Source organism: Pelodiscus sinensis, chromosome 9 (genome assembly GCF_049634645.1).
Source record: "Pelodiscus sinensis isolate JC-2024 chromosome 9, ASM4963464v1, whole genome shotgun sequence".
NCBI lineage: Eukaryota > Metazoa > Chordata > Testudines > Trionychidae > Pelodiscus > Pelodiscus sinensis.
This window is the reverse complement of record NC_134719.1, coordinates 35,903,828-35,922,259: the sequence shown is the minus strand read 5'-3', so window position 1 is coordinate 35,922,259 and position 18,432 is coordinate 35,903,828. Positions and strand designations below refer to the sequence as shown.

Below are 18,432 nucleotides of genomic sequence, written 5' to 3'. Positions count from 1 at the left end.
AGCCCATTGTTAGCAGGTGCCCTACAGCCTGTTAGGAGCAGCACTGCCTTACTTCAGTTCTGTCAAATCCTTCTAAGCTGGAAGGCTGGACGCTGTGCACCAGGGCCAGGAAAGGTAAAAGAAGAACAGGACATGGAGGATAAGCCTAAGGTACAAAGAAACCCTCCTTGCTAAAGAATATTGGCCCATTCAAAAGGTATCCAGAATTTCTAGCATCTATTTCAGATGTACAACAAAAGCAGCAGACGCTAAAGTTTCTGGTTAATCTTCTGATTAATCAGTAATTTCTTATTTGTTCTTATATATTATTTGTGACTTTTACCAGATTCCAGTGAATAGTCTTATATGCTTGTGGTATGATGAACTCCTTCACAAGTAGAAAATAAAACATATTCTTCCTATTAACAAAGCCCTTCTTATCCTATCATATCTATTAGTGAAAGGCAAGCCAACATCAATGGTTTATGGGCAAAATCTTCCACGAATAGGTTCCTAAAGTTAAGAAACTACATCCAAGTTCAATCATTTTAATAAGAGTAACTTGATTTTCAGAAAAAACAACAACAAATGGTCTGGTAGCACTTTACAGACTAACAAAACTTGTAGATTGTGGTATGAGCTCTCGTGGGCACAGCCCACTTTTTCAGATGACCAGAGTTATGAGTTAGGGATATGAAATAAATAGAAGAGGGTAAGGGGGGGGGGGGGGAGAGAAAGCATCATTAAGTATCTGGAGAATGGGTACTTAAACCTAAGCAGATAAAAATCAAAGTCAATAGATAGATTCCTAAAACAGGAAGGATACCCCTCAGGGAGCTGTTAGCACCTTCAGTGATTATTAAGTAGGTAGAGTCCCCACCAGCCCATATCACAACTGAGTCCATTAGCATGGACTCAATTGAGTCCCAAAGCTCTTGATTTTCAGAAGTACTGAACACTCACAACTTCTGCTGACTTCAGAGAATGTTATGAGTGCTCAGCACATCTAACATCAAGTCATTCTGCAAATGGATTTCTGTACTCATATGGACCCCCAGTGATGTTAGTGGAACACCACACAGATTCTCTAGCTTATTACAAACTGCTGATTTAGAAACAGAACTGGACATCTCACGAGAAGCAGCTCCTCCCATGAGATTTCCAGAAATGACCAAAAGTAGTTGAAAGATATGCTGGAATTCTGGACTAGACTGTGGGCTAGTTCTTATTTTACCTATTCTGTTTACATACTCTTGTGGCTCATATCATAAGGCAGGTGAAAGAACCCAAAAAGGAGAGCTTTCATGCTGAAAATAAATCATTCTTGGTAAGCTGTATTTTTTTTTAAATGACTATGATGCGAGAGTTTTAAAAAATCATTTTGCCAACTCTAGCATGCGCCTTCCTCCGCATATAAGATTTTACGTTAAAAAAAAAGTTAAAATGGTCAATCAAAATCACCTTTGATTTTCTTTTCTGAAGTTAAAAAATGTGATCTCAGGAGGAAAAGTAGTAAATACATACAAGAAACTATTTCATGAAGAAACCAGAATAAAACAAACTATGGATCATATTTCTATTTCTTACACAGAGTTCAGTTTTTCAGTACATATCTTTCCTGAACTTCACTCCTTACCCACTGTACCACGGTTTTACACAAGAATGTACCCACCTTTTCTTTTAGGGCATCATAAAGGGACATAAAAATAATTCTTGGAATTCTCACTACTGAGATTAAAAATGAGCCTTTTACAACTGTTCCTTGATGATAGCAAAAAAGAACTGATATGCAAGAGAGGATCAAGTGTCGTGGCAGGCTACTCTTATTTCTATGGGAAAAAACAAACAGCATGTTAAAAATGTTACAGAAATGGAAACACAGCTAATTCTACTGCTATTTAACAAGCAAGTAACAAGTAATATTTTTATTGTTCCAGTCTCTTGTAATGCAAGTATTAATTAATAGAATCCCATGGAGGTCAGCCCTCAGTCTGTAGCTACTGAATATTTTCATGAATAACATGGATAATAGAGTAGAGGGTATGCTTATAAATTCTGCAGATGACACCAAGGTGGGAGGGATTGAAAGCATATTGGAAGAAGAGATTAGAAACAAAAGCAAAACAAAACAAAAACACCATGGAAAATTGGAGAACTGCTCTGAAATCAACAAGATGAAATTTAATAAAGATAAGTAGAAAATACTACTCCTTATGAAGGAAAAAAATCAAATGCACAAATACAAAATAAGAAATAACAGGCTATATTGTAGTAGTGCTGAAAATGATCTAGGAGTTACCACAGATCAATTAGGTGATAAGGAGGTAGCTAATATTCTATGGTGTATTAACAGGAATGTCATATAAAAGTCACATGAAATAACTGTCTTGCTCTGGTGAGCACTGGTGAGGCCTAAGTTGGAGAACTGTGTTCAATTCTGAGTGTCATGTTTCAGGAATGATTTGGACAATTTGTAGAAAGTCCAAAATAAAGTAAAAAAAAATTCTTTAGAAAATGTGATCTCTGAGGAAATGTTGAAAATCTAAGCATGTTCAGTCTTGAGAAAAGAAGACTGATAACAGTCTTCAGTATGTAAAGGGCTATTATAACAAGGATGGGGATCAACTGTTCATCATGTCCACTGAAATTAACATACAAAGTAGTGGGCTTAATGTACACCAAGGGAGATTTTGTTTAGGGATTTTTTTCTAATGATAACGGTAGTCAAAATCTGAAACAGGCTCCCAAGGGAGGTTGTGGAATCCCCATCATTGTACATTTTAAAGAACAGGCTGGACAAACACCTGTCACGGATAGTCTAGATTTATTTGGTACTGACTCAGCTTAGAGGACTAGACTTCTCAGTGTCCCTTTTAGCCCTACATATCTATGAATAATCTGGTATCTCTTTTAGGACTTGCTATAACTCCAACTTTGATTGACTTTATTTGGGAGCTGGATCAAGCCCTAAATCCAAATGAAGAAAAACAAATGAAGATATATGTGCACAGATATCACAACAGGAAAACTGGCCATGCAGGTGGGAGGGAAATGTTATAAGTAAACAAATAACATAAGATAATTATAAGTCCTTTGAATGCTTCCATACTGCTTCTGTCATCTTCCTAACCTCTCTGCACTGGGTTGTGCCCACAAAAGCACACCATCTACGTTTTGTTAGTCTTTAAGGTGCTACTAGACTATTTGTTGTTTTTAAAGTTTTTCTTGTTACAGACTAACTCGGCTACCCCTCTGAAGCTCCTTATTTTATGTTGTTACAATAGGAGGTCAGTCTGCAGGACTGTGTCCACTTGTTCTGAGACAATGTTAAACTAAAATAAATAAGCAGTCTGGCAAGATTGTACATGTAAAAAATTAAGGTTTACTCTCTAGTGCCACTATAATGATTGGGCCAATTCTGCTTTCAATTTTTGCTGATTTAACTCCTGAAGAATTATATTGCAGCCAACAGGTTTGTTTCAGATTTACAATGGAGTACATCAGAGCAGAATTTGGTGCACTGTGTTTAAAATATTATCTGAGTTACTCATTGCATTTTAGCTATGGTGCTTTGAGGTAATAACATACATATTCTAGCATCCAATTCTACATATGAAAATTAACCCCATATTTTGTCTTATAAGTGTTGTCAAAATTCCACATACAGGATTTTTTTCTACCGTATTTTCTGGCGTATAAGACGACTTTTTATACTAAAAAACATCCCCCCAAAATCGGGGGTCGTCTTATACGCCGGGTATAAGCATACTGTAACTTCGGCTACATACAGAACGTCCCTGTGCTGATTCTGTATGTACCGCGCTGAGCCAATCACGGCAAGCAGTGTCATCTATTAATGCATACAAAGCCTGCTCGGATTGGCTGAGTCAGAGAGGCGGGCTATTACAACCTTTGCCAATCCGAGCAGGCTTTGTATGCATTAATAGAATACACCACTTGCCGGGATTGGCTCAGCGCTGTACATACAGTATCAGCACAGGGACGTTCTGTATGTAGCCGAAGCTACAGTACTGTATTAGGGCACATCCAGCGGGCTGGTGTTATTAAATGGTGTTGTCTCGGAAGGGGGGGTAGTCTTATACGGCGAGTATAGGCCAAAACCTATGTTTTAACTGGAAAATTAGGGGGCCGTCTTATACGCCCAGTCGCCTTATATGCCGGAAAATACGGTATTTGCATTTTAAAGATCACTTTAATATGAATAATTTACAATAAATGGCATGGCAACTCTCAAGAATTTATACTAATTAACTCTCCAAAACCAGGAAAAGAACTAAAAAAAAATAAAATAAATGACTGAAATCAGTCTTCTCAGCACAATAAATCAGCATAAAATGTTTTTGAGGACTTCATATACACGGGTTACTATACCCTGTGGTCACACTAGCATAAAAGGTAGGAGACCCTTTTACTAGCAAACCCTAAATTATAGGCTCAATCCTATATATTATTTACTCAAGCAAAAATACATTGAGTAAGGAATTAAGGATCAGACCCTAAGTCATAACTAAAATATTCACTCTTCATAAGAACTTTTGAAGGATTCATTTATTGCTTTTAAAAAAGAATAGTCTACAGAAAAAACTAAGCATAAAAAGGGTGTATGTGTGTGGGTGAGAGCACAGCTGGGTGGAGTTTGAAAAGGTCTGCAAACACATTTTTATTAAATCTTCACCACTGCAGACATTTAAACCTTACACAGCTAAGTCAAGATAGTTATCACAGTGCTGCAATACAGTACTCCTGAATGTATCACTGCAGTCCTTTCATAGCAATAACTCCTTGCTAGCTATAAAGTCATATTTATATATGCCTGTGCACCACATTATTTTAAATAGGAAATACCAGCAAAGCGGTTGCTAGTATGCAATAGTTTTGGTCTTAAGACGAGGGGAGCAGCTAGAGGAATGCTGATTTTTATGTAGAGCAAGTATTTTGACATACTTTCTTAAAAAATCATTTTTATGTTAGAAATAAATATTTATTGATACCCTAATAATTTCACCCCTGTATTACTGCTCTTTCCTATTTGTGATGGCTTAAAATCAGACCTGAGAAAATTAAAGATTAAAGAACAGCAAGTTAAAATATTAACCAAGTTTAGAAAATATTGGAAGGGGAAAGATAACTCTGTTAATAATCCATTTGCTGCTGAAGATAAGATGAGAAGGGAAATTATTCTTTAACAATATGGATTAATAAGTAAAGTTTGATTTGCATAAATCCCTATAAATGTGGAGGCTGTTGCAAACTTCCTTGGTCTAACTGAGAATTTTCATATTCTAACAATATTTCATTATGGTTTAGGGTTGCCAGATGGTTTAACCAAAAATACCAAACGCCCCTTCCCACTCCCACCCCCAAAAAAACCACCAGGGGAAAAAAAATTGTTGAGAAAAAAAAAGGGGGGAGACCAAAGTTGGCGAGGGGGGGGGGAAAAGGACCCCAAGAGTTAAGGCCATCTTGTCTTCCTGCTTCGGACGAGACAGCTTCCTTGAAGAACCAGGAGACTGGGTAAGTGGGGCAATACCGGACACCTAGCAACCTATTATGGTTCCAGGAATGCTGGAAACTGAACAAAGAATTTTCCTTCCTGGATCAAAGCAGAAAGTACTAACTTTAAGAACATGACTAACTTAAGAAAAAAACAACCCACTAGTGGTGTTTGTCTCTCAAAATATGGTTTGCCTTTAATCAGTTATTTTATCTTTATGGATCCCAAACACCCACAGCTCCAAATCCTACCAATAAGCTCTGCACAGGTGGCCTTTGTACATATATGAAGCCCGCTGAAGGGCTCAAAATTGCTCCAAATGGACACAGATCTTATTGTGGGACTGAGGCTTTAGTTTGAATTGTCTTACAATATTTTTGTTGTATTGTCTGTGAATGTCTTGATTAATACAGAAAAATACTGAACCCACGTTCCAGCCTGAGCTCAGAAATCTACACAGCAATGAAACAGTCCTGCAGTCCAATTTGACTGGCACTGGCCAGTCAGGCATAGAAACAGTCTTAGAATCAAATCCTATAGCCCAAGTCCTAAAACATTTAAACACACTCTTAATTTTAAGCATAAATGTGTTTGGAGGCTCAGGGCTCCGATCCTACAAATGCCTAAGCATATGATAAAGTTACTCACAAGACTAATTTGGGACTACTTGGGAGTACAGTTATTTAACATACTTGAGCATTTGTAGAATTGGGCCTTCTGTTAATCATGTTGGTTAAGTAGTCACATCCACAAAACCTCTTTCTTTAAATCAATGTCTGATCACAGCAAGGAGACAGCAGCTGTGCACTTAACCCCTCAACACAGCAAGATGACAATAAATCCTTATACAAAAAAAAATCTCGCTAACAAGATTTGCACAAAGATCTTTCTCCATAAAAACGGGCTGTCAGGAAAGTCATTTTTTTTTGAAAGTTATAAAAGAATAGCCATTGCATAAACCATTTTTTATTAAATTAATAAAGCCTCTTGGGAATTTATATTTTATCTGAAATAAAAGAAAGCAAAGTGTGGTTTCAGTATTATTATTTCAGGTCAAACAGATGTCACCACTAAAGCTAATCCAGCTGAAACAACTCTCTGCCCTCCCATTTTTAATTCCGCTTCTGGACAGTGGCTGTGAAGTGCCTAATGGTTGTTGTGTGTACTGAGGAAGCAGGTTTCCTCAGGGAAAGGCTGTCCCATTTCCTGCAGCTATTCACTAGCTAGAAGGTAAACCTCTCCATGGGATATCATAAAAAAAGCTCGTGACAAGCATTTATGAAGCTGCATCACAGAACATTAAATTGCAGATTCCTGGTGACAAATTCACTGTTGTCAATAAGAACTAAGATGGTTCATGGCCCTCCTGCCCTTTATGTCAGTAATACTCCTACTCCACCATCCAGCCCCATTACTTTACAGATAAGTAGATAAACCAAAACAGTGAAGACAGATCAAGGAAGAGGGATCACCACCATTAAATACATCTACATAGCATTTCCCTTTCCATGCACAACTCCCTCGCTACAATGGGTGTCAGCTGCCAAGCAAATGGAATACATGGGAGGAGAAAGATTTCAATGGAATTCAGAACACAGAACATGTCTACTCCAAGAGTTCAATCCTGAACCTCACACTGGTGGTGTAAAGTAGCTGGAAAGCAGATGGGTCTGGTCTCTCGAAGATTAGTTACCTAATCCTGAGGGGATAGCGAGCCAGCCCAGCAGCTTCAATACTGTCTTTCCAGCCCTGGATGTAGACGGAATGGCCAGGTTGCTTCCATGCCTTCTCACTTCCAGAATAGTCCTTCGGGCTGCTGAAAGCAGTGCAAAATACAACAGCTCTGGGGCTGCAATATATTTTACACCAGAAACAAGTTTACCAGCCCCAAGATCAGTAGAGCCCTGTGTGCACACAGAATTTGAGCTGAAAATGTGATCTATAGATGTCTGTAGAAATAAAGCAAGGAGCTACAGATTTTCTGGGTTCTACAGGTAAGGTGTGTATGTAGTATATGAAAGCAGCTTAACGTCATCTTTTCCTGTCTCACCCCTGAAGTACTCCACATATAGCTTGGAGCATCATAGTATCTGGATCAGTGATTTATGCAGCCCTGCACACAAACTGCCCATACTCAACAATTAATGATAGATAATCTAATGAGTGTGAGCTTCAGTATAAGTGCCAAATCAGAGAATACACTGGGACAGACACTCCTGTGAAATGTGACTCTCTCTCCCCTCACTTCTTAAAACAATGTGTTAAATTTTAGTGCCTTATTCAGGCAAACTCCCAATGACATCAATGGAGTAAAAAAATCTCATGATTTGGCCCTCTAGTATAGTTGTTCTCATCCTTTCTAGATTATGTACCCCTTAAAGGAGTCTTATTTGTCTTGAAAACCCCAAGTTAGATCTGATTTTGTGGAATGTAATACAAAAGTGTCACAGCACAGTGCTACTGAAAACATGCTTACTTTCTCATTTTACCATATAAATCAATTGGAATATATATATTCTTACATTTCAAAGTATAGAATATAGAGAAGTATAAACACACAATTGTCTGCATGAAATTTTAGTTTGAGCTGACTTCACTAGTCCTTTTTTCCTGTATCCTGTTGTAAAACTAGGCAAATATCTAGCTGAGTTGATGTACCCTCTGAAGGACCTCTCCACAGTTCCAGGGTACGCATATCCCTGATTGAGAACCACTGCTCTAGTATAACTATTCATTGTTTAAGACGGAGAAATTCAGATTCTGATGACAGAGCACTTCTTTTACAGGATTGGACACTATGCTATACCCTCAGGAGCGAAGGGCCACTGAACTACTTACAGCTCTGCAGGGGCAGTGGTTACTTGTGTTGATCCCAGTGAGAGCAAGGAGATTAATGTATGAAATATGAACCTCTGGTCCTGACACAGTGGGTGAAATGGTAACAGGTTATGCCAGCATATTGATCCTCTCCCAAATCAGCGGGTTTTGATAGAAAAATAGAAAATGGGCATTTTAGATTCTCTCTATACCAGGAATATTTTAAAACATTCCTCTGTCATTACCACCAGTTCAATCTCACCCCTATTGAGAGCACTAGAGTAGATGCACTTCTGACAAGTGTTTTAAATGCCGTGTTGATTAGCCTTGCTTTAAGCAGAGACAAATAACACTGCTTAAAAAGGGGGCTGCAGGGCTCCCAACATTGCAACCACCAATGGAGTTGAACCTGTATTAATAACAGTGGAAAATGTTTAGACCCTTGTCCACTATAGGGATATTTTTCTAAACTGGTTTTCCTGTCAGAAGAGAGAATAGAGTTTTCCAAAAGAACACTTTACTATCTAAAACCTGCTGATTTGTTAAAATCAAAACATTCTGTGAGACTGTTTTGATTTGGAGAAATTCCAATCAACACCATGCTGGTTTCCTGACAGCTCCCTGTCAGTCTAAGAGTAGGATACCCTGGAAGTCCCACCTCCCAAATAGCCTACGCCCCCAGATCTATGGCAGCCGGCCAGGTGGGCTTTTGTGCTTCCAGGCTCTTTACGCGGCAATTGCCACAAAGGAGACACCCCCACAAAAGGCCATGCAGCTTTTCTACGTTTGTATCTATACACGCACTTTTTTATTCCATTATAGAAAAAGAATTTTTTCGAAATTTCAGACTTTCACAGAACAGAACACGTGTTACCATATTTGCATGGTATGGACCAGAGGAAACACAACAATGTGGTTAGCAAATCAAAACATTCCTGTACAGTGTTGGCAATCAAAACAAAAACAGCATTGATTTACTGCATGAAACCTGTCTTATTTCACTATCTAAAATGAAGGGAGTGTAACAAGCAAAACACGATAAACAGTAAGAAGTAAATGAGATTTTCACAATTCCTGCCCATCTAGCTAAGGTGGTGTCTTGGTAACTCAAAAATCAAATAAACTGGCTTAGAATATATTTTTTAAAATCTTAATAGTGAGCCTTTAACAACCCTTCAAGTAAAAATATTTGCGTTGCATGACAAAAGATGCTCAATAGTTTTTACAGCAAACTTCTAGAGGATTATTCAGTAATAGGAGATGAAAAGCCCAGTGGAAGGACGGAAAGGAGATGAAATCACACTACAGGTTGAACCTCTCTAATCCAGCACCCTCCGGACCTAATTGGTGCTGAACCAGAGAATTTGCCAAACCAAGGGAGGTTGATATTGTCTAGCAGCATTACCAAAACTTCCACTTCTTACTGGGCTCTTAGAAGACATTTACAGGTAAATTAGAGCTAAATAACACAGAATACTGAGAGCCAGTACTGGTGGCTATAAACAAACTGCCAGAAACTTGATCAAACCAATGATAAGTGGACGTCTGGCTAACTAAAATTATTCCAGACCATGAATGTTGCCAGACCAGAAAGTTCTGGAGTAGAGAGGTTCAACATGTACTTTTGAATTACTCTGGGGCAATCTGCTACACCTTTACTTAGAGCTACCAACATTTACTGGGGCAAGGTTAAAATTTAACTTCCGTTTTGTCAGAGGAGTTGTGCTGGCTTGCACATGAGAGCTCATTCAATGCAATGAACACCTTAACTTTCTAGTTTCGCATTCTTAAATTAATTTAGTTCCCAAGATACTAGTCTAAATATAAATCTAAGGTATTTTATAATAGTTTATCTAAAAAAGAGTAAAGGCTAAGAAAACACTAAATATATAAGGAGATAAATTTTGAACATACCTGTTGAAATAGCACGTAACCACTACTCCAGCAATTGTCATTTGCTGACAAGCCAAGATGAATTCACTAGTCCAGATAAGGCCAATTAAATGGTACCACCACATGTAGCGAATGCCAGACAAAATTTTATATTCTACTTGTCCTCCTGAAATGACTTGTGCATTACCTGAAGTCAAAGATATCACAATATTAATCACAACTCAGCAAACAAAACTGTACTTAAACATGTCCCATATATCCCATGCATTTACTTTTCTTTAATAAAGGAGGGGGGAATGGACCCTAATTTCTAATGTGGGCACTAGCTCCACCCCCCAAAAGCTCCCCTCCCTGGTTGCTGGCTAGCCCCTTTCTCCTTCCACCCACAGCATTTGGGGCACAATGCCCCCATGTGACCTCACACATTGCTCCAGATCTCTAGTACCATCTCTTTCTTTCCCCCACCTTTAAAAAAATAAAATCAGACCCAAGAGATATTTTCCTCTCTCACAGAATTTTGAAATGGAGCACATTTCCACATATAATCAAAGTAAATGTTATCAGATGCAAGGTACATTTGCATCTCATTCTGTATTCTGAGCATTTCTTGACTCCTTTAACTTTTCCAACAGTTTTAGGTTCCTGCATTCTTACAGCAAGTACAACTAGTGAAACACGCTCAGACATCAATTGTAATCATTACCAGGGGCAACAGTGCAAACAGATAAATGGTGGTCTCTTCAGCCTTCAGTTTCATTTAAAAAGAACTGAGGATTTTTCAGTAGCAGAACTGAGGATTTTTTCCAGGTGTGAAACCTTTACTTCTGAACATTCCCTTACCATGCAAACTGTTAAGATATTTTACTGTTGCACCAAGAGACTGGTTAAAATGATTAATGGATGTCTGAATCACAAACTGTAGTTCCACTGCTCTTAACAAGCCACTGCAATTTAAAATAATGAGTAACAGCAGCAGCAGTCTTGGCTAAACAGAAATTATCAGGGGCTGGTATTATGTGCATAATAATGTATCACTGCCCTCTGCTGGATGCCATCATGTGTCAGTGATCATTTTATTTGCTGAGTAAGAGGAGCCAAAGATCATGTGCTGTATTCCCTCATGGTGCATGTGTGAGACTGATGGAGACCCTTTGGGTCTATGCTTACCATGCACATACAAATGGAATGAGAGAATAATGCATTTTAGTACGTTTCATATATAAAAACATGAGGATATTGGTTGTGTGGGACAAACAGCATGGATCTCACCAATATCCTATTAAAAATACATTTCCGTTCACCATTCCAGTGTGATCTAGTCAGGGAGCCACAAAGAACCCCACCCCATCCACACTACTGTCTGCAATACGTCCTTCTTACAGCAGACTAATCACAGCAGAGAGGTCACTCACTGAAAATCAGTCTTGCCAGAGCAGCCATTTGACAGTTCCAAGCAGTTAATAAGTGACTAAAATCCACACTGTTGAGCTACAACATTGTACAAAGCAGCCTACTGTATGTGTACTTTTCTTAGACTTGTTATTTGGATGCAAATACTAAACAAAAATGTGTGTCAGATACCAGGATGCTGCCACAGCATTTCTAGTAAGACTCTAAAAAGTTTCTTCATCTGATTCAGTAGCCTGATACTATAGCCTTATATCAGTCACAGCCAGAGAGATGCACACGATCAATATCAGCACAGTTTCTGTCTTGCAGACTTGTGCCATACATTCTACAGAAGTGGCTACAGGAGGGTGGGTTGTGTTTTGCTGCTGTGTGGAGCAACCAGAAGTTTTAAGCAGTTGGAACTCGTAGGAATTGGAAATCATTTCCCTCAATTTATCAGTATCACTGTGGCATCAATCAATGTGATTCTATAGCATAAGTCCTGTCCTAGTGGTTCTCAAACTGTGGGCTAGGGTCCCAAAATGGGACAAAAATCCCATTTTAATGAGGTTGCCAGGGCTGGCTTAACCTAGCTGCAGCAAGGGGACAAAGCCTAACCACCCCCCCTCCCGGGGCAACAGCAGAAGCCCAAGGGCTTCCGTCCTGAATGGCTCGGGTAACAGGCCCCCTTGTCTAGGGCTGAAGCCCTTGGGTTCTGCCCTCCCCCCTTAGGTAGTGCGGCTAAGATGGCTTGGGTGGGCTCAGACATTGGTCTCTCCACCTGGAATCGTGTAGGATTTTTTTGTTGTTAGAAGGGGGTCATGGTGGTGCAATGAAGTTGGAGAACCCCTGCCCTATCCCCCCTGAGCTCCCCTCCCATTAGAATGCATCGTTAATCTGTGCCATTTGATTTTTGTGCTAACTCCAGTCTCTTGCAATTTGGCATCTCTCCTAGCCAATGTCTGGCATTAGTCATAGTCGTACAGATTTGCAATACTCTTGGCTTCTGCTGCTCATACAGCCCGATTTAGCAAGGTAGCCAAGCAAATGCCTAACTTTGAATACCTGAGCAGTCTCACACCAGTGAGACACTTGTGTATTTAAAGCTATGCATGCACTTATGTACCTTGGTCATCTGAGGCTATAATTATCTGATCTCCCCAAGGAGTTAGCTTCTTCTCAATGTAACAATAGATATTTAAAATGATAACGTGATCTGCAGGCATCACACCCTTAACATGGATAAGGTGCCTCAGAGTTACAAGATGCAGTGGATGTAAAATATTACAGAACTACCAGAAGCACAAGGGAAATATTAAGAAGAGGTGCAACACAAAAGCAATTCAATTTCACAAGCCAATCACAACCGCACATAACTAAAACCTACGTGATGTTATTGTACATATTTACATTTTTTCAGCATTCTCAAAAGATTTACTAATAAGCTAAGTTCCTTTTGCTGTGCTGTGCAGCAGTGCAGTTTCCCATTAAGCACTGGCGCAGGGCTCAAGGCTGCAACATTGTGCGTTGGGACTCACGGGCCCGGCCCCTTGGACCCTGGTCATGGCAGCTCCATGCTGGGGCCAGAGAGGAAGCTGCCAGAACAAAAGGTCCAGCTCTTAGGCAGGGGGACCAACAGGGCACTGCACACCATGTAGCCTCATCTCCTGTATCCCACGAATCGAGCCACCACTGCCCAGGCAGGTTTAAGCCTCAACACCCCCGCCACACCACGGGCCCCGCCCCCAACTCAGAGCTACATCCTACACCTCAAACCTTTCATCCCCCACCCTGGTGCCACCCAACCCTCCATCTGAGCCCTGAGCCCTCATCCTCGGCCCCACTCGAGAACTTGCATTCCCAACCAGAGCCCTCACATCCCTGCACTCCAACCCGCTACCCCAGGGCTGAGCCCCCTTCCATACTCAGAACCCTTGATCCTACTCCCACCACATGAATTTTGTTATGTGCACCAATATGTCTGACATAGGCACACATAACTAAATTCATTCCACTTAGGGGCAGGAAAAATTAAAGGGAATACCGTAGGTAAGTCCAATGTAAAACTAAGAGAGTGTTTAGGTGAAAATTAGAAACCGCTATGATTCAAAGGTCAGGTCAAGATTTTACAAACTGAGCCCCTTCTAAGAAACACAGAAAGCCAAAGACCTTAAATGGCCAGCACATGGAGGTCCAGAGCAGTATTCTTATCTCCCACAAAACACCCAGAAAAATCAGAGAGCAGGAAAAAGTTCTCTTCCATCTCTATAATCAGCTGTTAATATATTATGGAACATGAATCTTGTAAAACCTGTATGAGATTTTATGTGAAATAATGTATTTAATTTTTTTTGCAGACTGTTACATAAAATGCTATTTATTTTAGAGTATGAAGATTTCCCCCTCCTGTATGAAGTAGGTTCAGGTTCTATACCTCCCCACAAATCCCCTGCTAACTTTTTTGCCATGTTAATGTTACATTTACATTTTCTTATTTTTAAGTGTTTATCTACCCCACATACAAGAGCACAAAAGAATTAACAGAACAGATTTTGAAACTGACTTGCATAAAATTGACTTTCTATTGCACAAAGTAAATCCATTTTACTCTAATCTTTGTCAGTTACAATAATCTTAGGTGTTATGCGAAACATTGTAAAGCGAGAACATCTAGGCAAAACTGTAATTTTTAAATTAACATTGTCTTTTTAGCCTATTGTGAGAATATTAACAAAGCAAGTGAATCCCTCCACCAGCAGTGTTTTAAATAGATTATGAAGATATTTATCAAATGTGATATAAACTTTAAAATTTATGAAATAGAGGAAAAATAGAGCACAGCATGAGATTATACTTCTAGCCAACCTAATTCCACTTAAAACAGATTTTCACACCCGTGGTCAAGTAGTCCTAATGATACTCGTGGGACTACTTGCACAGCGAGGAACAACAATGGATAATTTTTTAAAAAGAAAATGCACTGATTTTTATTCCGTTATTTAAATTTGCTTTATTTAAAAAAATAGTTTAAAATGAAAACCTAATTTAATACAAAAATAACTTAACTTATTAGTCTCTTAAAGATATATAAATTAAAATAAAAATGCTGACTATATGAGCCCCTATCAAAAACCTTGAGCTAATGGTTGCTTTCCTATGTGGAGACAAGAATGCAGGGGAAAACATCTAATTTTTGTGGTGCTATTTTTACAAAGCTTGACAACAGGTCACATACCATGATAATTGTCTGAGCCAGTGAGGAACCCATAGGCTGTGCTACTAGGTGCAGTATTATGTAATAAAAATAAATACGATATATTGTGTTTAATTAAATCCCAATTATCAACCTAAAGGAGCCTGACACAGCTACTGAGGCAATAAATAAATAAATAATTTACAATTGTCCAGCATGCTAAAATATACAATTGTTAAGAATCAGAAAATATTAATCAATATTTGAACGTGTATAGTTATACTGCATCTTTCTGGGTAGCAAAAGTGTACCAAACCTAGCGTAAAGGCTCCTGTTAGTTATAAATCAGAATGAAATAATGGTGGTATCAACCAATGAAAATGCACCTTAGAAAACAGCTACAGTATAAATAGAAAAGTTGATTAAAATCAATTATTTAAATGAAGACTTTCATTATTTAAATTACCTATTTAAGTCACCTTGATTTACATCAATACAACCCGTGAAGAACTATTACATGGTCCTGACCCAGCAAATGATTCAAGTCTAAGTGCTTTTCTGGATTAGGGCCAACATGAATAAGTGTCAGAAACTGGCTCTTACAGAGCATGATATAGATTTAGACACTTGGGACTTAATGATTTTGAAATATGAACACCAGAACTGTTACCTAATGGTTAGAACAAGGGTGGGGAACCTCAGGTCCGGTGGCCAGATGCGACCTCTGGCTTGCCTGGATCTGGCCCCTGAGGCTCAAGGTCCCTTCCCCCCCAGCAAGGAAACTGCATACCAAATTTGGTGGTCCTAGATCTTACTGTAGGAGGAATTCTTGAACAAACAGACTCCCAGATGGACAGACACATAGACAGACAGATGCATAAACTCTCTCAAATATATAGTACAAATGTGATCAATGAACTGGTAGTAAAAACAAGTATCATTTGAATTATTAACAATAGCCACTGTTTATCTTTGATGTACTGAATGCTAACCTGATTAGAACCAGTGTTAAAGCTCAATAAAAGCTCACTTGCAATTACAAAAACAAACACATAGTCTGATATTCCTGTATCTTCTCTAACACTGTTTTAACAGTTACACTGTCACTTTACAGGCAGTCCCCGGGTTACATACAAGATAGGGACTGTAGGTTTGTTCTTAAGTTGAATCTGCATGTAAGTCGGAACTGGCGTCCAGATTCAGCCGCTGCTGAAACTTACTATCTATGTACACAGCCATTTGTATGTGGTGTTTTCCCCTGAGATCTGAATCCTTCCTTTAGGACTGTTTTCCTTAGGGCACTCCTACAAAGCCAGCCTCATTAGGACAGCCTGCTGCTGATCCTGGGTTCTGCTGAAATGCCGCACGGAGCCTGGGATCAGTTGGGGAGTCCCTAGCTGACCCCGGGATCCATGGCACTGCCCCAGCCACCGCACAGCGGAGCCCAGGATCAGCTGTGCAGCGCTGCCACTTTGAAGTATCCCTTCTCACTCCCACCTTTGCTGCGTCTATCTTAATCATTTCTGTTCAGACTCCTGGTCTTTTTACGGGTATTTTAGGATTACATATTCTTTTTAAAAAATTCCTATCGTACTTTCTCTGACTTCACTGGGAAGCATGAAGCAGCTCACAGAAATCACTGAACTAGCTCAAACTACCAAAATAATACAGCTTCTCATGCCATTAAATCCGTGTGCCATCCCTCATACACACCAATGTCATCTCTCCACCTATTTATTTGGCCTGCTCCTATGGCAGACTTAAAATCCCCATTCTCTAGTTTAACTGTATTCACCTTTGCTTTCATAGGCCTCTTTTTTCCCCCTTCTTTCTCTCTACTGTGTTTGTGTCCTTCATTCCTAATCTAAACAAGAGCCAGAACGTCTGCAATTATTTTTGCTACTTAATGGGAACTATATGTGCTCTCGGTAAACTGCATGCTATCTAGTTTGACTATGGCATGCGGAAGTACTTCTTGTCAGTCTGTTATTTTACTGACTGCTGTGCTCACAGAAAGCCTTGAATTTCAGGCCATGTCTGCACTTACAGCCGAGTGTGGAATACATGCACTGCATGCCCCACCTAGCATAGATATAAATAGCAGTCTAGATGGCAAGGTCCTGCTTAGACAAGTACAGACATTGCAAAACCTTCATGAACCATGGCTCTCATCAAAGCAGCACCTCCATCTAGACTGCTATTTTTTAGCAGTGTGGTGACACACTACCAGAGCCTTTCCTATGCAGAGAAGGGCTCCAGCAGCACTGAACAGCTTTGGTGGGGAAAAGCTGTGAAGAAAAGCTCTGGCAGCTCCCTGCTGATGGAGCCTTTCTTTGCAGTAGGAGAAAGGCTCTAGCAGGGCGAGGCAGTGGAAAATGACTCCAGCAGCCTCCTGAAGCACAGAAAGGCTCTAGCATCTTTCCACTGGCAGGAGCCTTTCCCTGTTGCTTCCTTCTTACCAGAGCCTTTTCACTGTGGTGTGTAGCTAAACACCACAGTGAGTATGGAAGCAGCCTGCTTTTCACTGCAGCGTGTAGCCACATGTACCCTCCATGCTGCTATGAGCGTAGACAAAGCCTATAGCACTGGATCTCAAGTTCTTTACCCACAGAAAAGGTACCATACATGGAATCTCACTTGGTTCAGCAAGACTGGCCTCAAGTATGCTGACTGTGATCCTGCTACTTGTCCACTGCGTAGTGAACAGAGTGCATCACACTTGTGCTACGCACGTACCCTCTTAGGAGAAGAATGCCTTTTGATCACCCAGGGGGCTGGGAATTTGCCGGACCCGAGGAGGTCAGGCCTTGGGCTCTCCCAATGCTCCCCTCCTAGCTGCAGTCGGGGCTACTGCACTACTCCAAGCATGCTTGTTGGGATCTGCTGCCCCTGGTGGGGCTCCTCTACAGTCTGCCAGCACCACTCTGGCCAGCGGGGTTCTTTGCCCCCAGTCAGGCTCTCTAGGCCACCACCCAACTCCAGCCAGTGGGGCTCTGCACTCCAGACAGTGTTCTCTCCAGTCTCACTCCAGCCACAGCAGGGCTCCATGCTCCTGGCTGGCAGGATTCCCTACCTCCGGCTGCTGGCCCCACTCTGGCTAGCAGGGCTTCTCTTCACAATGGCCTCACACTGGCTGCAGCAGGGCTCCATGCCCCTAGCCAGCAGGGCTCCCTGTGTGGCTGGGGCTCTCTGGTCTGGACCACGGATTTTCCTAGACCAGAGAGCCCTGCACCACAGGGGTTCAACCTGTAGGACAAATTTGTGCTGCAATTCATACCTGAAAGGTTTTTTTGGTTTGCGGTGGGTGTTGATCCTTTTCAGACCCAGAGTTACTGAGTACCATTAATTTTTTTCCTCAGAGGAACAATGCCTGACAGAGCCAACGTTTAAAATGTATGAGCTCTTTCTCTTTCCCACTCTCATCCCTTCTCATCCATTTACACATTCATTTTAAGTTTATTTAAAAGTCATTTTGTAATTTCTTACAGCAATATTCTCCAGAATAATTTTAAATCTCTCACACAAAGGAAGGCACTGTCCTGTTGTTCCTGTAGTAGAAACACATTAATTTCACAACCACTCTCCTAAATGAAAGCACTCCCCTTTCTGTTATACTCCCTTCTTACAAAATGCAACTATGTATTTT

At 40.3% G+C, this 18,432-nt stretch overlaps 1 protein-coding gene across 3 annotated transcripts in view; it reads right to left on the bottom strand.

Moving 5' to 3' along the window:
- The window catches only part of SLC44A3 (solute carrier family 44 member 3), a 94,404-nt gene that overhangs the window by 54,448 nt on the left and 21,524 nt on the right, over positions 1 to 18,432 (bottom strand). For 2 of the 3 annotated variants that reach the window (XR_012905961.1, XM_075936568.1), the window contains exons 10-12: positions 10,226 to 10,391; positions 7,188 to 7,310; positions 1,652 to 1,808 (exon numbers count right to left, since the gene is read on the bottom strand). Coding sequence is in view for 2 of the 3 variants with exons in the window: in XM_075936568.1 (XP_075792683.1) it covers positions 1,652 to 1,808; positions 7,188 to 7,310; positions 10,226 to 10,391 (446 nt within the window). In the remaining variant the exon portion in view is untranslated. The remainder of the gene's footprint in view (positions 1 to 1,651; positions 1,809 to 7,187; positions 7,311 to 10,225; positions 10,392 to 18,432) is intronic. The other variant, XM_075936569.1, reaches the window with a different exon arrangement.